At 36.4% G+C, this 22,295-nt stretch overlaps 1 protein-coding gene across 1 annotated transcript in view; it reads right to left on the bottom strand.

Moving 5' to 3' along the window:
• Nucleotides 1-22,295, bottom strand: part of kcnh5a (potassium voltage-gated channel, subfamily H (eag-related), member 5a) — an 87,488-nt gene that overhangs the window by 28,619 nt on the left and 36,574 nt on the right. The window contains exon 8 of the mRNA XM_084090133.1: nt 983-1,182. Coding sequence (XP_083946259.1) covers nt 983-1,182 — 200 coding nt within the window. The remainder of the gene's footprint in view (nt 1-982; nt 1,183-22,295) is intronic.

The following is a 22,295-nucleotide window of genomic DNA, read 5'->3' as shown; positions in this document are numbered from 1 at the left end:
TCAGTCACCTGTACAGGATCTTTCTGATCAGGCCTATTCTATGTTCAAGTTTGCCCATCATATGTCAATAAATTTCTCAGGATTTCTCACCCCACGCTGCATGAAAACCAGTTATGAGAATCTTTTATAAGTCTAAATTTAAACCAGGGGTTGAATAGATCTGTCATATTCCCTGAGGGTTGATGTCTCCTGGGATATAATGCAATTTCCCATTCCTCTTCTAGAATGGAATAAAAAGGGGGTCTTATTGGACAAAAAGATGTTCTTCTTTTCTCCACCTCCACTATTTTTTGTTTAACTTTTCTGACAGAATGATAGCATCCATCATAAAAAAGAACGTATATTATTTCTCTTTAGTTTAGCATTTGGGATCACTGCCTACATCCAAATATCTTGATTTGGGGTCCATAATTAAATTAAATTCAGAAAGAGAGGATAGAGATTGCTCATGAGCCATTATTTATGTTACCACTATAAAGAATAAGGAGAAAATAATTAAACAATGCCTTCCATTATAAAAACTCAATCCTTAGCCCACTGAACTAAATAAATAAAAAGTGTTGGTATTTTTAAAATGTGTCTTTCCCAGTCAACAAGAACTGGTGGAATCAGCCATGATTGCCCATGTCTGAAGAAATTAAATCTATATAGCCTAAATAATTCAAAAATTATACAGACAGTTAAATTTAAAAAAGACCCCACAAAGAAAAGACACAATAATTTGTTTTATGATGACATTTTTAGTGTGGGGTGAAAATGCCCCTCTAAATTTTATATTTACATGATTTTCAATCAAAACTAAAATATCCAAACTTTCCGTTACTTACACAAATGATATTTCTCCATCAATATTCAAAACAATTAAATAAGCGAAAATACCACATTTCCCTCAAGAGGGCTTTTCTACACTTTGTACCCTTCATTTAGATCTCTGCACAGAGGACGTGTTAAGTGCATCAGAAAGAGGAACAGGTTTACTCACCTTCTCTGTGTCTATGCCTTTGGTCATGGCCCATGTGGACACAATGTAGTCCATAACTCTCTCACTCAGTCCTTTAGGCACCTGATAGAGCTTCAGGAAGTCTCTCACATTGTTCAGCATCTCATGGTAGCGATTGGTGTTCGTGTACATCTGCTGAAAGATGGTGGTCACGTTTCCAAAGATAGTGGCGTACAAAAGAGCTGCAAATCAGAGAGGGGAGAGAATAAACTACACAGGGAACTTTAGAAAGCTGCTATATATAAAAATCAAAGGCTAGACTGAAGTGAGAGAGAATCTAAAAGTGAAGAGAAATGGGGGTGGTGAATTTCTGCTTGAGGAGAGCTTCATATCAATGCTTGTGGGTGAAATAGAGATTAGATGCAATTTGTATTAAATCACAGTAATATACTTTATGTCAGGGGTTTGATATGCTTCAGTGTTTTTTAAGTTCAGTGCCTGTTTGCCTGTGTGACCAAGTTTCCTAGCGTGTGCCAGTTTGTTCCCTTGACTGTATATCCCATTCACCTGTTGCCTATTAATTAGCTCTGTGTATTTAAGTCCTGTCTTCCTCATAGTCAGTGTTGTCAATGTTAAGATGTGTTTTGTCTATTCCTTGAGTTCTCCATTTTGAAGGGCAGTGTTTTGAAATGGCAAACATGTGACTTTATGTCAGATTGTTGTGTCTTATGCAGAGAACCGTGTTCAGTGCATTTAAAAAGTGCCATTTTGAATTGCAAAATGTGTGTACAGCAGAAAATGTGTTTAGACTTTTGGAGACTTGAGAAGAGAGTTTGCTCTCTGTGTGTCAGTTTAGTGTGTTAGCAATTGGAAAAAACTGTAAAGACTATTTTGTTTGAATCTCAGTCTTCATGTGGTTCCTGGTAGAAGCACCCATGACACCTATCTATCACATTTTCTATTAGCAAAGTAAAACCTGCAGCACTGTTAAAAACATGATTCTGACTGACAGCTGAAATCAATCATTTAAATTATTAACTGTATGTATGCACATATATTTGGATAAAAGCTCTTTGCAAATATTTTCACACAAAATTCATGTTTCATCAATAATTTTACACCCTATCATACACCCAGCGCAATGCAGCGCCAAGCGTGACGCACGTGTTTTTTGCTAGTTTCAGTCCGACGCAGTTATCATTTTCACGTCCTGCGCCACGTTGTTTAAATAGCAAATGCATTTGTGACCATTTGTGTGCCCATGGGCATGCTGGTCTGAAAACGAGGTGTGTTCTGGTGCATTGTTGGTGCGTTGCTATTTTGAGGCAAAAGAAATAGACTGCACCATTGACCAATTGAAACCTGGTCTAAAGTCAATGGTGCAATATTTTTTTTTTATGTGGCGGGTCCACAACGCGTGTACACTCTGCTTATTAAACACACAGGGACGCACAGCAGCACACAAACATGGCAAATATTTAACATAAAAGGATTCCAAATTCCAAATTCCATCATGTAAATAACGAATCTACCATGGCGCGAGCGCAACTGGCATTTAAAGGGAATGGGAGATGAGACTCTGATTGGTTTAACGCACATAAATCCCAAAACACACCCATTACTCATTATGAGAATAGGGACAACCCTTTTGGACCACGCACCAGGCGCGCCAACCATTTTTCCCGTCGTTAAACTAGCAAAAGTATTCAAGTATTCAAGTATTCACAGAAATCTCTTCCTTGCAACAGTCAGCTATGTACAGTAGTTTTTTAGTCTGCAAATATATATTTGCAGACATTAATTGGCAATATCCTCCTAATCCTATCCCAACTTACACCCGAGCGTTTCCATGGAAACACAGACCAAAATAGTTTCTGAAATCTATTGTTATTTTGTTACCAGTATGTTCTCAGAGGGTGGACAGGAAAATGGCTTAGACAGAAAGGATGATCAGCATCGGCAGAGAGGTAAGATTCCAGTGAAAACCAAGAGGTGTGGGTAATGCACTTTAAATCACATCAGTGATTGACAAGATCCCAGTCATTCAGAGAACAGAGCAGGGTCTGTGCACCAGTCATCCTTGCATTCACACTCTTTTGACACGCATGCCAAAGACCAGCGGGAGCTCTATCAACATTAATGGTCTATGCAAACCAAAGCATTAATTGACTGCCCATGTGAGTGAACGCAGGCTGAGTGATGATAATAGTGTTTGCACTCTAATGCAGCAATTCATTTCTAGCCAAGATACCAGTGATACAGATCAATTTCGAGCCAATGATTCATTCATGTGTCAGTCGTCTGCCTGTTTTTACTAGTGCAATCAATATAAATGAGCACAATAAAGGGTCATCAACAGCGACATTTAAACTTGCCTGGTAGTCTAGAAATATGCGCGTAAGACGAATACGTGCCAAACCACATGATAACACACACCTGAATAATATTCAACAGGGCAAAGACAGTGTCATTTATACACACAGGCAATTGCAGTACAATAAGTTCAGTTTTACATAATGTAAATATGCAAATATGTGTTTGATTAGTAATTAAGCAGGGATTAGCCAGAGCTTACAGTTAATTGATAGTGTTGTTTTTTCAGTAGCTGTGTTTACTGTTATTATAAAGGTCATGCAAGAACATGATGAACTAAGAAAATGAGCCAATTAAATGAATATCACTGCATTGCACAGACTATGCGAAAATTGAAAATTTAGAGCTATAACAAAAACAAAAAAAGAGAGAGAAATTAATGTTTGATACTCTGTACGATTTTTGTTTTTAAAGAAATTAATATTTTTATTGTGCAAGGATGCATTAAATTAATAAGAAATGACAGCAAAACATCTGTAATGTTACAAAAGAATTTAAAAAAACTGTTTTTAAAAAAAAAAAACTTTTTTAACTTTCTGTTCATTAACAAATCTTGAAAAAAGAAAAAGTTAAATGGTTTCCACAAAAATATTATCAGCAACTGTTTTCAACATGGTAATACTAAGAAATGTTTCTTGAGCACCAAATCAGCATATTAGAATGATTTCTGAAGGATCATGTGACAATGACGTCTGGAGTAATAAATTACGGTAGCCACTGACTTTCATAGTAGGAAAAAAATACTATGGAAGTCAATGGCTACCGTCAACTGTCTGGTTACCAGCATTCTTCAAAATATCTTCTTTTGTGTTCAAAAAAAAAGAAAGAAATTCATACAAGTTAGGAACAACTTGAGGGCGAGTAAATGATGATATAATTTTCATTTTTCGGTGAACTATCCGTTAAAGCTATATTAAAAAATGCAAAACTATAAAAGATTTGTTTTTCTTGCATGAAACAGAAAAGAAGATATTTAGCAGAATGTCCAAGCTGGGGTTTTTTTTCCATTCAACAAAAGTGGACAGCTGTGGAAAATTGTCCATAAGCAAAGATAGCATGATGATTAGATTTGGAGGGGGAATGATGCACATGAAATTATGATATCACTCCATCTCTTCAGCTCTGTAGTTTTACTTGCTCTCAATGAGCATCAAGCCCCATCAATTCCGCATTACTTCGTATTCATGGCCTAATCAAATCTACTGAAGACATGATAGTGGGTGGTCCCCTCATGAGAAGGGTATATTATATCCCTATGGGTGTTGAATAAATGTTGATTGATGGAGTCAAAAGAATGGTTGCGTGTTAGCCAGACATCATTCCTCATCGTCATTTCTGGCACCATCGTTTTCATAAATGTCTTCTCTTCTCCACTGAAGCAGACATTTTCTCATTAGGTCAGGGTAATAGACAATTTTATGCCATTTTATGGGGCGATAATGGGAATAACAAAGGCCTTGCAGATGCATTTTTGATGATGGTTGATAGAATAAGAAAGAGTGGTACCGGGCTGGAGAGAATTTTCAATTGGACTGGATTTCTAATGGGCTGAATGCAGAAGAAGGAAAGAGTCACCCTTGCCCTTTGCAATTACAGTAAAATGATACATGTACAGTGGAGGAAGCTTGCCTTGTGACGTTTACTGTATTCAGCAGCAAGATGGGTTTTGAACTGAGTGCATGTAGAAGGTCCACCTATAAAAAATTTGTCACGGGACCTGAAACAGCCCTGATTAAAGGGGTGGTATAATGCGGTTTTCACAAGATGTAAAATAAGTCTCCGATGTCCCCAGTGTGTGTATGTGAAGTTTTAGCTCAAAATACCCCACAGATATTTTTATATAGCATGTTAAAGTTGTGACTTTTTGAGGGTGAGCAAAAACGCACCATTTTTGTGTCTGTTCCTTTAAATGCAAATGAGCTGCTGCTCCCGGCACAGGGGGCGGAGCTTCAAGAGCTTGTGTCCTTTTACCTCACACAGACATGCACTGAAAAACTCAAAAACGTTTATAGCCTTTTATTTTCAAACCGAAGTCAGAAAGATGGAGAGACTCGAGAAGAAGTGACAACATGTAGACATTTCTGAATGGTTAGTTGGTGAATTTATGTAGCTTATGTGTAGTTATCTTCTAGTCATTGATTAGCATATTCTGTCTTGATCATCTATAAATCGTGTTCCGGGGGCGGGGTTTATGTAAATTCTAGGGTTAGTGATGTCACTAACCCGGGAGGAATGTCATGTAGTTAATATCAGCTGTCTGTTGTAGTCCTTAAAAAGCAATTTCTTTAAAAACAAATATCTCCCTTTGCTTTGAACTTGGAGCATCGTAACTTTGCAGATGTTGTTTATGCTCAAACAGCAACATTACACACTAACTAAAGTTAGAAAAGTGAAATCATAATCAACCACACCTTTAAGAAAATACTGTTTATTAGAATCATCAAAATATTCTAATGCAGTGTTTCCCAAACAAAGTTTCACAGCCCCTAGAGGATTTTGATGGAACTGTAGGGTTTTGTTAGACTGGGTAAACCCAGCCTGATCTGCCAGCAATTTAATTTCACCCTGCAGCTCAGGCTGGAAACCTGTACATTTATCTCTGTTGCTTCCTTTACAAATTTGCGGGAACCAATCACAAATGGTCATTATACAGAGATAGATAAATAATTATTTTTAACAACGACTTGGTGTAGAAACATAAGTATATCATCAGAAAGTATAAAAATAGTCTTAAAAATGTGCAATTTAAATGTTTGAATACAACTCTGCTGATGATTATTTCTGAAAGTAAATAGCCATTGAATCTAATAGTTCGGGTTTAGTTGTTAATTTTTACATAATATTATAGTATTTATATTTTAATTTATATTTTATTTTTATTTATATTTATATTTACTTAAAGGGTATACTATGAAATCTTGTTTCCACCTAAGAATAAAAAGGTAATTGCGACTTTTTATCTCACAAATCAGTTTTTTTTTTCTCCGAATTGCGAGTTTATATCTCAATTCAGTTAAATTAAATTCAGTCTTTCTTTCTTCAGAATTGGACTTTATAACTCGCAATTACGACTTTATATCTCATAATTCTGAGAACAGAAGTCAGAATGGCGGGATATAAACTCGCAATTGCGAGATAAAAAGTCGCAATTATCTTTCAAAATGTTTTATTCTGTGGCGGGAAACTTAAAGGTGCATTGTGTGATATTTAGGAGGATCTGTTGACAGAAATGCAATATCATATACATATGTTTTCAGTGGTGTAGACCTTACTTAATGAACCGTTATGTTTTTTATTACAGTACCTTAGAATGAGCCATTTCTATCTACATACACCACAGGTCCCCTTACACTGAAATGCGCCGACATGTTTCTACAGTAGCTCTAAACGGACAGACGCGTTTCGTCACTATGTTGTTCTTCATGCAAAGAAGCAAGCGAATAAAACAATGACACAATGATGAACAAGTAACAATAATATTCGCTATAACATACCTGTCAGGTTTAGAGATGAGTCAGACAGGTGAGTAAAATAAACAGTAGTTTTATTTGGAACAGAAGCACGGAACCATCAGATGTTGTAATGAGTTGATGAACTTAGCTGGAGAAATAACAGAATGTCTTTTGCAGATGGAGGTAGACCAGGCTGGTGAACGGAGGATGAAGGAGATCAGCGGTGATGGCAGATGGTAAACAGGAACACAGACTGAAGATGAGTATTGCAGGTAAGTAGAACAAGCAAGTCTTGGGAGTGAGTCTTGCATGTCTTGGTATAGACGAGACCAGACAGTGATCTGAAGGTGAAGTGGTGTTATATAGGATACTGATGATGATGAGGTGCTGGTGAGGTGAATCAGTAATCAGGGGAGAGTGAACGAGTGGGCGGAGTGTGCAGATCTGGTGAAACCCTGACAATACCATTATACTGAATAATTAAGTAAACATAATTTCTTTATCTTTGTAAAGAAACCTCATTGCTGAACTGGCTACTCTCTGCTGTCTCAGACGACTACATCTTTTCCTGTCGGCCACCATAACTTCTGTTGGTTGCAACTCGCAACCTCACCACTAGATGCTGTGTAAAAATTACACAGTGCACCTTTAAATAGAAGTACTTGTTTTCAGTTAGAAGCAGCAATGTGTATTTGAACGGCATATCTTCACAAATGGTGCAATAAAATTGTGATATGTTTGTGGGGTTTTTTGTTGTTGCATAAAAGGTCAATTTGCAATAATTGTAGAAATTGTGAAATCATGATTATTTTATCAGACAATAATCATATCATACAGTAAAAAATTCACATTTAAGGTACTTTGAAATTAGGTATTTTTTTCTTAACGTGCATAATCATGAACCTCATTCAATATCGTTCGATTTTTCTAAAAATAAAGGCCTAATATCTCAAGTCCATATATCTTCTTTTAAGGATGTTTAGATGGCCAGAAAGAAAAAAAGTGGAATCACAATGGCTGTCCTTTTGAACAATCAGCACAGTAAAGGATCTACACTAGGCACAGCGATTCCCAAAGGCATCTGGGTCACAGTAACAGTCTGTTCAGGCAGGTGTTAAATAGCAACCGTTTTGATTCATTTAAATATAGATCTTTCATACACTCGACTTTGCAAAAAGCTCAGTCTCAGAACGATTCCTCAGAGCGCCTTCACTCAAAGCATCAAATGAATGATTCATTGCTGCATTGAAGAGGTGACGGTCTCTGGGATGTGACAGTGATATTAAGAGTGATGACAGCACTACAAAGCAAATCCCTTGTAATATCTCCACTGCTCAATTTCCAAGCTCTTATTAAATATTTACAGGGCTGACTCATGCGCTGTTCCAGTCAGCTATGCTGCCCGGTGGCACAAAGTCATGAGATGCAACCCCGCAGAGTCCACACAAGCCCAGCGCGAGTAATTGTGTTGAACACATCCCAAAAAAATAAGCGCAGCAATGCAGAACCATATTAACAAGATTAGGAAGGCGATGACTTAATACATGTAAGTACAGTTGATCGTGCAGGGTCCCAGAATCCCAGAGCTCCACAGTGTCTTTATTTTGTTACACACGAGAAGTAGGCCTGTGAGCTCTGAGATGTATGCGGAGGAACTCAAATGTACTGTGTAGTCAAGCTTGCTATTCAATTCCTCCTCTGGCCAAAACCTTCACACATAGAGAAACATTGTCTGTGTAGTGTTTGCAATGTATTGAGAGACTGTAATGTACTGTTGGTAATGAGGCCATCCTATTAGGATTTAACGCAATGTAGGCCTATTATTTAGTACTAGGGAAAAAGTGCTTTAAGGTCTCAGCAGAGCTGAACATGAACGCAGTGTGGTGGCCTTCATCAGAATGGTCTGTTTCGTGTGAGTCTATCTGTGCGTCTTTGAAGTGACTGTGGGAACCGTAACTCTATGACAGCTTGATCAGGAAGAACTGAACCCCAGTGTCTTCTGAAAGCCAGGTGTGTATGCAGTCACCATACTGACATCAAATTTAGATCTACGCAAGAACTTCTTCATGGAGAATAAACTTTATTATCATTAAAATAACTGGTCTAACCCTTCTAGTTTCGCAGGAGTCCACAGCATCTCTGGCTTATTTTGCCAATTGTGAGTTTGTTTATCGTGCTTCTGCCAGAGTTTAACCATCATTCTGAGTATTAATGCAACATCTCAAACAAACAGTAGTTGAGCTAAGGAGAAAACATTTTCGCTCTCTATCAGGAATAATGATTAACACTAATTTGATGATGTTAGCTTAACCTTAACGGACTTAGATTAAAGGCCAAATTCAACATGTTCAACATCCTCAACAGCTTTTTGTTCTGGAATAATGGATCTAAAGTATAACAATTGCAGGGACAGTCCCCCTGGGGCAACCTGGGGTTAAGCACTTTGCTCAAGGGCATAATGATAATAGGGCCATGTGCTGCACTTTAGGCGGTAATGAGCATGTAATTCTGACCGAAGGGGACCAATTAAATCTACAATTTGAGAACAACCCTCTGCCGCCATCTCTGACTTTCATCCCTCAATGCTACTGTCTATGAGAGGAGCTCTGTCTAAAACTTAGAGCAGAGATGATGGTTGACATGCCATACATTCATGCAGCTATAGTGGTCTACATTTAGTGGACTTGTCAGGGAAAAACCTTTATACTTTATGTTCAAATATACAGAGCTAAAGGCCATGTTCATATTTTTTAGCTCAAGTGAATGTGTGGTCGCTGTTTGCTGACACATCACACCCTAAAGCAAAGCACACACATACCTGCTAAATTCGCCCACATTCTCTTAGATTCTCTTACTATCTATCTACCTTACCTACCTACCTGTCTGTCTATATACACTATCTATCTACAGTACCTACCTACCTATCTGCCTGTCTGTCTGTATGTTTGTCTATCAATCTCTTCCCCAACTGCTGAACAGTGCACTCCCTGAAACATCTCTATAAATTTATATGTAGACAGATCTCAGAAAAAAATGAAAGAAATAGACTTGATTGACTTAATTTTATTCAATAGTGCTGTTTTGGGGTCTTAAAAGAACAGAGAGTCAAACATTAAATGTATTTATAGCTGTGCACCATACACACTTTAAAAGTAAGGCCAAATGAGAGGAAGAAATGGAGGCTTTAGCGTAAGTTCTGCCAGGAAGACTCAATTGTTACGTCACTTATTACCTTCTCATCTAACCAATCGTGTTCTAATACTCGTAGTATAAAAGATCGGTACTTACACATGTCTGAGTTCGCAGATGCTGACGCCAACATTCACCTCCATCCTCCCCACCACCAGGATGGTTCCTTCCCATACCTCCCAAGGGGTCGGGAAATCTTCAGGCAGGAAATTCAGAATCCGTACCCTCGGATTGCGAGCTACGCCAAAGAACGTTATATCACAATACTTGCTTGCTGGGCCGTTAATAAATTTATGCTTTGTTATGTAATTTTGCCTCCCGAGTCTTTCTGGTAGAACTATGAAAGAAGCCTTCAGTCATTACCAATGGAATTGAGTGAGCTCCTTTGATCAATCTCTGTGCCATCAGCAAATACAAACAAATGTGAGCACTAACCACCATAACCACCATACCGTACATACCAATCAAACCACAGTATAACTTTTACTATCTGTAAAACCCCACCAGACATAGATGGAAATTAAAAGCAGAAATACTGATGCGAGAATGAAATGAGAACTCTCAGATCAAACTCTCCCACTTAATGAAGATGTTCAAATACATTCTTCAAAGTGATATATAAACATGCTTCCTTTCAAGAAAAGATGCATGTGATGAGATATTTTCTGTCCTTTCTCTCTCTTTCACTTCTATTCATAAATCATCACTTGGAAAATGTTTGACGTTATGTGAGCCCGTCAGAAAAGCCCTGACTGACTGACTGAAACTTGCTGCACTCCTCTCCCTAGATGTACAGACGTAATACTGCTGATGTAGTGATGGGTAAAGATATCTGAATAATGTGACTCATTGCTAATGAGGTTTATATTAGCATTCTTTCATATTGATGAGTCATCACCCAGAGATCTCCCTGAGCATGATTTATTCAAGAGGAGAAAGAAGTTGTTCCTTACACCTCTGCAGTAATGATCAGTACATGGGAAATGGAAGGTCCATCTGGAAGTAGAGGTTAACAGAGATTTGATCAAGTCATATATATATATTTTTTTTAAATAGCTAGAATCACATAAGAAATTTTCCCCAGAGGACAAAGCAAAAATCTTTGAAGCAAAGATTTCTCTGTATTATATAACAGTCTTGAACAAATGAATGAGCTTATTTAATGCACAGTCACAGCCAGGTCATCATACAGGCATGTCACTTTTAGTTCCCTATTTAATAAATAAATGTTGTATACGCTTTATTTACTTTATAGATGAAGAACATACTCGGCTCACTAAAGGCATTATGCAAATCAGGTAACGAAAAGGGAAAGAGAAAGACTGAATGACAGAATCATTTATAAATCTGCCACAATCAAGGAGTGGATGATCCCACATACTATGCATATTGCTCATTTAGCTTACAATACTAACAAGACATGGTTTCATGAGAGATTATAATGAGTCATTAATTATCAAGATACTTTAAGATATTTGTGTACTTTAAGCTTAATTACCAGTGAAAGCAAAATAGTATGATAATAAAATCTACAGCGTTGCAATCTTTCATTGTTTTGGCAAATATTGATTTACATATCAGCATGCATGGAGAATTCCTTCACTGACAACACTGCTGCCTATTAAGTTGGACTATGGGTAGTTATTAGTAAATAAAGTTCATGTTTTAGCACTGAAATACCACAATAAATTGCGGCAACTGTTTAGTGAAGTATTTCTGATACGATTCAGTCATTTTCAGCCCTTATAGGGCGATGACCCAGATGAGCCAGTATTTGTAAGTTAATGTAATGCTCTTGTGCTTGGAGGAATAAAGTCGGCTCAGTTCCAGCATCAGCCCAACAGGGATAGATGCCTTAACACACCCGGTCAGGTTTAGCAATTACTACAGAGCCTGGAGGCAGACACCATTTCTGTCCATCACTCTATTTCTCTCTCCCTGTGTTGTACTTCTCTCCTATATCATTTCAAATTCCTCCTCTGAACTTTGAACACTGCTATAAAGCAGGACAAACATATTTTGTCCTCTGATAGTATTATTAAGAAATAAAAACAATGTCAACTGCATTATGACAAAAGGTAATATGGTCATTAGTCTGTATCTTTATGACAGCAAGTTCTTGGCACATGACTATGACATTAGTGTCAAAAAAGCAGAGTGTGTTTGACAGTACATTCCTCCACAGCTGTCATACAGCATGGAGCTATGACTTATGTGTGCTGTCATCCAGGTGGAGATGTCTAGGGTTTGCTCATGAGCAAGTGCCACATTCACAGTCAATCTATCAAGGTGTCACTTAAGCTGAAGATTTATAAGGTCCACACAGCAGGGTCAAAAAATTAACCAGGGCTCCAGGAAAAATGCTACCAAATGACCTAAATGATTCTATCAATTGTATCTGTAAATGACTAGTGTACTGACAGTCTATCTGTAACCGACTAGAATATGTGCCAGTGTCCCCTGTCATTATTAGTTATGTTTCACACCTGTTCGTGTTTCATTGATTACTCCCTGTGTATTTAAGCCCTGAGTTTTCCTTAGTTCCTTGTCCAGTATTAATTGTTATGTTAGTTGTTTGATGTATGCTCTCGCTCTTCATGGTAATTAAAAGTATTATAGTCATTCATTCCGTGTCCCGCTCCTTGTCCCTTGGATTATACGAAGCAGCCCGTAACAGCCTCCTCTGTGTCCTTTGAATACTGCTATAGAGCAGGACATGTTCCCCTCCAATCCCTTTTCATAGACTGTCATGACACGTGTCCGTTATTAGATTGTAACTATAGCCATTTTTTAGATTTTACATTTTTTTGAAGTGAATGTTAATTTCTAAGACTATACGTTATGTTTCAATATCTTGGAATTAAATTTCAGAAAACTAGTTAATGCTGCTGCATGATATTTTCTACCACAGCTGATGGCATTAGAAAGTGATGGCAAATTGACGTTTCTCTCTTCTGACCACCATTTCAATATCTCTATATTTTTTTCCACTTTTGTAAAGTCATAGAAATGATTTGCTGATTTTATCTTTTGTTATTATAGAAAATGAGAACACAAAAATTCTTTGTAGTTTCCATTCACCACTATAGAACTTTACCCAACTATGACTTCTGGTTCTGAGAAGCCCGGAAATGAAAAGGGTTAATAGTCGGCTATTAGACATAGATTCAAATAAGTAATAAAAAGGATATACTGTATGCCACTTACAATCAACTCTATAAAGTTAATTTCGGACACTAGTTTTCATAATCATTTATCGGAGCACTCACTCTTTCTCAATAGTGAGGTCAGCAATCTCTCTCAGCTACAAGAACAGAGATTCACAACGTGTTCTCTATCTTCCCGAAACGAACCCTCCTTCCCCTGCTGCATTAAGTAACGTCCTCCTCTCTCTGCATCACAACAATCAATACGTCATCTCAGAGAGGCACTGAGTTCCCAAAAGCAGAGGATGCACCACAATAGTGTCTATCACTATCTATCTCCCAGTAGTGCACACTGGTTTGTACTCATTTTCAAATCCAGCTTTGGCGCAAACATTTTGCTTGCTCATTAGGCAATAGACCCAATGAAATATCTTGACACGTATCTATAGTTCACAATATTATCCGAAATAACCCAGGGACTTATGAGTCTCCAATTAAGATGAAATAATTTTACATGCATTTACAATGTAGTATGCTGTTCTTAAATTAGACACAATTTGAAAACAAACAGCTGTTTATTCTGTTTCTGTACAATATTGATTGTAGAATCAATATACCTGTCATTTAAATGGACTGCTCAAACCACGTATGTGCAAGATCAATAAACTCTCTGGACCTTAATCTCCTGACACATTCTAGCTCCCACTTAAAATGCTGCACATAATGATGCATTGCATAATACATGTCAGCCACTGTCCCTGCTTGCTGTAAGACATGATGGGCAATCTAGTTTCTTTTTCCCATGACATCAGCAGGAAAAAAAAAAAAGATTTGATTTAGCATAATACATGCAATCCCAAAATTTCTTTGCAAAGTAAACAACAGATGATCATCAGATGTGCGCATACAGGAGAGAATACTCATTTGAGTAATTATACATATTGTTTTCCCCTTTGGGTTCGTTTGCCCTTCAAATAGAACAATGAGCTTTTTGCCAGGGAGAGTAGGGCTGTCAATACAACTTGTTCTTTTTGTACAATTAATTATATAATGAAAAAATAAATGTAATTATGTCCTGTAAGCCATGCTAAATCCCATATTAAGTGATGGAATGCCATTATATCATGTAATTAATTTGATTAAAGGTGTCATGACATGATAAATAAAATTTTCCTTGAGCTTTTGACATATGAGAGGTTTTTGTACCAGTAAAATATCCTGCAAGTTTCATAGCTTAAAACTTCCTCCTCATTATAAACAAAGCATTTATTTAATCAAGCTCCAAAAACAGCTTATCTGGATATTGTGGGATCTGGGACGTCACATGGTCAAATACATTTGCATAGGACTGCCTCTAGAGCAAGACATCAGCTATTGGGTAGGGGTGGGTGAGAGTGTTTGGAATGTATATGTTGTATGTTATTTTATGATATGTGTAGTTTAAATGGCCGTACACACCGGGACGAATATCGGCGCGCGTTATTCGCCAGCGTTTTTCAACGCGTTTTTTGTGTTCACACCCAATCGATTTTCGCTGACGATGAGCCGAGTGAACATGCAAATTCATTCCCTGACATTAGATGGCGCTTAATGTTACAAGCCTATGTACATGAAAGGCAATTAAGTGAAATGAAACTCACCATCAAGGCCCATTTGCTCTGCAATACCACTCCATAACAGTTCTCTTTTATCAAGATTTTTGTAGTCGCTGTCGCGTTTGTCATATAGTTCTTTACGTCACGACGCTTCCTACGCTACGTCCTACGTCATACGCCAGCATCCATCTCCGTGAACGCGCGTCGACCGCTGCCGGAAGCCAGTTATTTTCATTTCTAAAGTTTTAAATATGTATATTTTTACGACAAAACCGCACAGATTACCCTCAGAAGGCCTTCGTTTATCCCCCTGGAGCCGGATGGATTACTTTTGTGAAGGATGCATGCACATTTTTGGGACTTGAAGGAGGTGGACCCCATAACTTGACATTATAACCACTGAAAGATCTAAGACATTTTCTAAAATAACTGAAAATGTGTTCGTCTGAAAAAATGATTGACATATGCATCCCGAAAGGCTTGAGGGTGAGTAAATCATGGGTTTAATATAATTTTTGGCCGAACTATCCCTTTAAGTGTCCCCAACTAAGCAAGCCAAAAGGCAACAGGTAGCTGCAAGGCAAAACGTAGGTAAACAATTTCATAATGCCCTGTCTGTAAATGATGGTTCTATATGGTTAATAGTTTTCAAAACACTAACTCACGTGCAATAATGTCAGTAATCATAAGAGTGGCCGTTTTACTGACAAGCCTTAAGGATCCGAGGGTTAGAATGTGGGTTGAAAATAAACACATTTTCTGCGAATATTTTTATTTGTGTTTTGTGCAAAAACTTTATTAACATTATAAGTGAAAAAAATCCATGTCAATACCCCTTTAAAATGTTTAAGTGCTTGGCAGCACTACTACTACCAGAAGAACATGGTTTCATGGGAAATGCAAAGGGAGAGATGGTAAAAACAGCATATGGTCAGTCAGTCAGCCACAGTCAGTAATTACTCAGAGACGGCAGATCAATAACTTCACAAACACAGGAATGGATCACTGTATTGCACTGAATGAACAAGCTAACATATCACCTTTGATTTGTGAATACTGCTGCTTATTGACATATGAAGCAATGAAGCAAACGACATCCAACACAATACTGTGCAACTGGTGAGTGGAAATGATTTTCCCAGTGGGGTGACATCTTGTCATATGTAACACATTTAAACTGTGCAACATGCTGTACATTTTTAAGTCTCCTTGAAATTATAGCTGTTAAAATAATGCTGATCTTACAAATCTAACTGTGCTTATTTCCTTTATTATTTATCATTGCCCTTGTAAAAAAAAAAGTACACTTTAGCATACTTATTAAAAAGAGTACTTATTACAGAAAGATATATCCTTAAGAGAGAACTGAATGTAATGTTTTCAGACATTGTTTTTTTAAACAACTTGATTGACGACTTAGAATTTACCTCGGAAATTGACTCTTCTAGAGTCCACATCCTAGATATGTGGATACAGAAGAATGATGGAAATTTGATTACTACCTTGTTTACAAAAGAGACCGATCGCAACACACTTTTACTCGCCACTAGTTTTCATCCGACTTCTTTAAAGAAAGGACTGCCTAAGAGTCAGTTCTATAGATTGAGGAGAATTTGTCATTCTGATTCAGATTTTATTGAAAAATCGAAGATCATGAAAAAACATTTTTTAGATAGGGGTTACCCTTTAGCATGGGTTGATGAAGCATTTAATACATAATTTCGAAAGACACGTTATGAGTTGTTAAGAAAGGTAAAAAAGCATTCTTTCACTTTTATTACTACTCATTCACCCAAGTCCTCTGCGATAAAACATATTTTTAAAAGGCATTGGCATTTGCTGTCTTCTGATCCTGAGCTGAGTGAAATTTTTCAGCATCCTCCTTTAATTGTGTATAAACGGGCTCGTAATTTAAAAGATCGTCTAGTACATGCTCGTTTAGTGTTAGTCCTCGGCCGTCTCAGAGTTTACTTAGTCCTATGCAGAATGGTAACTATCGTTGTGGGAATTGTGCTCAGTGCAATAATACATTTAAAACATCATTTTTTTGTCATCCAAAAACTGGTAAAAAATATATAATCAATTCTGTGATTACTTGTGTTTCTACTCATGTTGTTTATTTGATTCGTTGTCCCTGTGGTTTAGGTTATGTGGGGAAAACGTGCACGTCAATTGAAACAAAGAATTAGTGAGCATAAGAGTTCTATTAGAAGAAAATATGTAAATTATCCAGTTGCGGCTAATTTTTTATCTTTTAATCACGATGTCTCTTCCTTACGTTTTTGTGGGATTGAAAAAGTGAATGTGCCATTTAGAGGGGGTGATATTGAATTGCTCTTACAGAGACGTGAACTGTTTTGGATTTTTACCCTTCAGACTTTATCACCTAGGGGGATGAATGATGAAGCAGTATTTAATGTGATGTTATGAAATGCTGATACTATTTACAATTGTTTTGTACCTGTCTATGATGGTGATGTGACGCTAATTATGTATTTAATCACTTAGCCTAATTGGATACAAATGGATCCTTACATTGATTGGTCATGTGACTATTTTAAATGTGATTGAGTTTGTAATGTTTGTATGTGCCTGATGAAGGTCATGAGACTGAAACGTTGCCAATAAAGAATTTTTGATACTTTTTTGCAAGTACGGATAGTGTGCAGGAGTTCTTTGTTTTTTATTTTACTTGACCTACCTACATAGTCTTTTTTTCCCACGCACCTATCACCTGCAGGTGTGCGATGATGTTTGCACTCTAATTACAATTAAATGAAAATGTCTTATAGTTTGAATTTATATTAAATGCAATTAGCTGAACTTTAGAGTGTTTTAGTATACTTTATACTGAAGTACAACTTTCTATGCAATTTCATAATTTCTTCTATTGTCTTTGAAATATGGTCAGTGTTTTGCCGAATTTACTAGCATTTAATGTAAACTAAAATATAAACGGTTTAATTTTATTTTAAGGTGTACTTGTTACAGTGTAATTATACATTTACGTACTGAGTAATATCAATTAACAACATGTACTTACTATATGAATAGGGTTTGTTTAGGGTTAGTTGCTTGTACGTACATGCAAGTCCATGTAACATAAGTAACAAGGAGACTGTGAAATAAAGTGTTACCTGTATCAGTAAAATATTTGTAATGACAAAGTTGAAATTTATCACATTTAAAATATATTAACTTCAATATTGAATAAAACACCTGCTTTAGGATGTCAGTCAACACATCAAAAATAAGTGTACTTAAAAGCATGACAAAAGATTATTAAAAGATTGATTTAAAATGTACTCTACAGTAAAACTTTCAATTTGACAGTATTACAAAGTGCACTTTTTAATGTTTCAAGTGTACTTACGTGTGTTAAGAAACTTCAAAGAAATTTCATTAATATATTATCTGCAAGTAGTTTTTTTTAAATATACTTTTAAGATTTGACGTACAATACAAGTGCAAATTCAATACAATTAGGTGCACTTCTTTTTCACAAGGATTCTCAACATCCCTTTATGAAAAATCATTACATTACAGGATTACAAGCCACTGCACAGAGATACTCAAGCTTCTGAACAAGGCAACAAGCAAAGTAACATAAACTCATCTTCTCATATGCATGCTCATATTTGCTGCGGGGTTGTTAACAGATGCCCCTGTTGTTTGTTGACATGCTGAGAGTGAACAGACACTTGCTGACTTTAATGTCACTTTACGAGATGTGATTCCATTAGACATAGATCTGTTTCCTCTGATATTGTCTGCTTCACTGAAGGCAAATGTATCCCCTGTGCTGACTGTAACAGTCCCCTACAACAGTTGATGCTCAAAGATAGCTCAAAAATGAGCCACTGAGGGTCATTATGGGTACTGTAGGTCTATGAGATGGAGAAACTATCATATTGGTGTACCAGGAACACATAAACCTTTGGAAAGCCCCTGGGTGAGACCATTACTGCTGACTGAACTGTACTGCAGTAGCACTCTGGTCACTGCCAGAGGTATCGGTAGATTCAGGACCTATAAGACAGTGGTCACATGACAGTGTGGCTCCAAGGAGTCCTGATACACAGAGCATCAATTTCCTTAGTCAGCACACACCATAACTCTTATACCGACAGTATTAAAATGGTGTGCTGCTTGGATTCTTCTGAACTACAGTCACACATGTGTCTTACACCCTAAGGTAACATGCTTGAGTGCATGAGGTAAAGAGAGGGAGATGTGGACCGGGCAATTTGTTATGTAATGTATGTTTTATTAATCAGTTCAGAGAGGTCTTTAAGGAATAGCTCACGCAAAAAAATGAAAATCCTAGTTTTCTCGCCCTCATGTGATTCCAAACCCATTTGATGTTACTTTGTTTTCCAGTAGAACACAAATGGAGAATGACTGAAAAACACAAAAACATACAACAATAGTTTATAGTGAGCAAAAATGACTTGAGACCTGGATCAGTGAATAAATCATTCTTTTGAGCTGCTTCTTTTCAAAGAACTGATTGATCTCATTCAAAATTCTTCTTTAGCATTGTTGTATGTTAACATAAACTGTTAAAAATCATTTTTGTTTTAATGCTGAAATAAAATAAAATATAAATATGAGATGGAAAAAAAATGTAAGAGAAATTTAGAAATAACTGAAATGAAATCAGCTTAACTCTTTCCCCGCCAGCGTTTTCTTTTCTTTTTTTAAAGTTGTCATTTTTTTTATTTTCACCAAATTTTCATGGCCCACAGAATATTTTGTTGTAAAACATGCAATATATCAAAATTTTGGTGATTGTGTTATTTTACATATTATTATTGTTTCTGCTTCTTCATCACCTGTGTTTTGATCAGGAGCTCATTTAAGCTCATTTAAAATATGAATAAATACTATAACAGTATAAATCATATTAAAATAATCATTCTGAAACAGAATCAAAATTTCTGATTGATTTATTCACAATTCAGAGTTCTAATAACTGACAGCAATTTTTGAGATAACAGCTCACTGGAAGTGAACATATGCAGTGAATATAATCACTTACATGTTGTGTTCCATAGAATAAATGTCATATGGGTTTGGAACAACATGAGTAATGAGGGATGAACTGTCCCTTTAAGGGCAGCAATTAGCAGTCCTAATTGCTCTCTCTCAGTCCCACAAAGATACATACAACCTTAGCAAGCCTAGAAGCCCAGGATTTACATTTTAAAAAAGAAGAACAAAGAAGATTTATGCAACAAAGGAGAAGAACAAGAGTCTAAACTGTAGCTCTATGTTTCACTTAAATAAAAAGGGTCAGATCAGCACAGCTGGCTTTGCCATGGTGATTAGTCTAATGGTAATTCCACAGATCTAATATAAATCCAGTCCCATTCATACTGTGCATTAAACATTTATTCTACAAGACCACAGAAAAAGTACATCCACATGTCCGTGATTAGCACTCTGCGAACAGGCAATTAAACTCAGTTTGTGTAAATCTGCTGGTCTTTATGAATTCATATGGTTCATTAATGCAAAATGTCTGCTTCATCATAATTTAGTATAGGATTTGGCTTATGTAGTACAACAGAATACTACGCAATGCACCATATTGTAGCACTGTGAGATAAATCCACAAACAACACAGTACTTTCTCCCCATCTGCTGTCATTTGTGTTCGCAGAGAGAAGTATGACAAGAAACTCAGACGGTGCAGAACAACCAAGCAATAAACCAACAGCAAGCACTGCACTACTACAGTACACATCAGGAAATGATTAGCACTGCGGCCCACTACCGCTAAATCTTATCTGAAGCCAGTTGTGCTTTATAAGCTAGAGTCTGCCAAATTAAACTACCTTTAGTCAGCTTTCTAATTAAAACTTTAAAGCTGAAGCATGTAATTTCTGCGCTACTAGTGACACTCACTGAAAGTCTAAAAATGAAATCTCACACCATACTGAGCCACAAGTGTCATACTATTAAAATAAACAGCAATCACTGCTCAAATATATTTTGTATATAACAATATATCATGTCACAATATATTGCAATACAAAAATGCATGTATTGTTATAGTGACAATATGTATTATTTATAGTTCACCCAAAATGAAAATTTCTTTGTGAGAAAAAATTCAGGTTTACAGAGTTTTAGTGTCAGTACTGCATTAAACTACTATTTATAATGTTGAATATAATGTATAATAATGCAGTGCCAATGGGGGAATATTTGTGGGTCCTGATAATGCCAAATGTCTTATGTTACCAGTAAAAAGTGGCCTACATTATTTTAAATATATCTAGCCAGTGACAGAGTGCAAACATGTTCGTCTAAAATAATTCTGTATTTTCAGCTTCAGAATCATATTTTTATTCTGGTGTCACCATCTTCCTGTGCATTGGGTTACCAGCACCAAGTCCAAGCCAATAATCAACTGTACATTTTTTGTTAACCTTTTACTATATGTCTTGGAGTATCACAATAATATTATATTGTGAGTTCAATTTGTGATATGTATCGAATCGTCCCATAAGGGTATCATTACACAACTATTTTGATATTTTTTAAAGAAATAAATCTAAAGAACTGTACATTTTATGAAAAATTAAATAAAAAGTTTGGATTATCTTTGTGTTTGTGTGTTCATGGAATAAAGACTGCTTGCTAAAAGATCCTGACTATAGCATCCCAGCGATCCTACATAGGTCAAGCAGTTTGGATGAATAAATAAATAAATAAACAGGCTCCAGCATCCCAGCGACTCTATAAAGACTGGATAAATTGATGGATGTTTTTTTTTAATGTCAATTAATTTTTTTGAATTCTATTTATCTTGTAAGGATGTTTAGATATTTTAGAAAACTAGACAAAAACACTCATTAAGAAAAAAAAACATTTTATATATATATATATATACACACACATATATATATACACACACATATATATATATATATATATATATATAATTTCTTTTTATTTCATTTCTTTATTATTTTTTTGCAAGGATGTTTTGAAAAAGGCTGACTCAGTTGTCTCTGCATCTTAAACTGGTATAGAAGGTAGTATATTAGCGTCAAAAAAATTACACACTTCACCTTGAACAGTAATCTAACTGCCATTTAATTTGTCAGAAGTATTGCACAATATGTCTCTTCCTAAATGATGTATTAAGCAGTGCCATTATTCCCCACTGACTCACTCCTGGCTGCCTACCACTCGCCATCTCAGCCAAAAGCTACTAGTCACAGCTTAGTTTACTGTATCTCATGCTATCTGTTAGACCTGTGGATCTCTAATGGATTTCTGATGGACCTGCTCTCTGTAATTCAAAAGCTGACATGCACTGCTACAGTACTTAGGATCCTTGGAGAACTCTGAAGATAACAGCAAGTGATTAGGTGACGAAGAGCAAAGTGAGGCGTTACAGTCTGAGGAGGTTTAAAGCCTGTACAATCTTATTAATTTTTGATCAAATGTAGCAGCTTAGAGAGAGAAATTTCAGGAAATGTTTTCAAAGATGCATCACAGGTCATATTAGGACATGATGCAAATGTTTTTCTAAACAGAAATCCTGCAAGGGCAGAAAATTGTTTTATATCAAATTATATGATGT

This window comes from Abramis brama (genome assembly GCF_963993115.1).
Source record: "Abramis brama genome assembly, chromosome: 18".
Taxonomy (NCBI): Eukaryota; Metazoa; Chordata; class Actinopteri; order Cypriniformes; family Leuciscidae; genus Abramis; species Abramis brama.
Note: the sequence above shows the minus strand (reverse complement) of the source record. Positions and strands in the feature narration are given on the sequence as shown.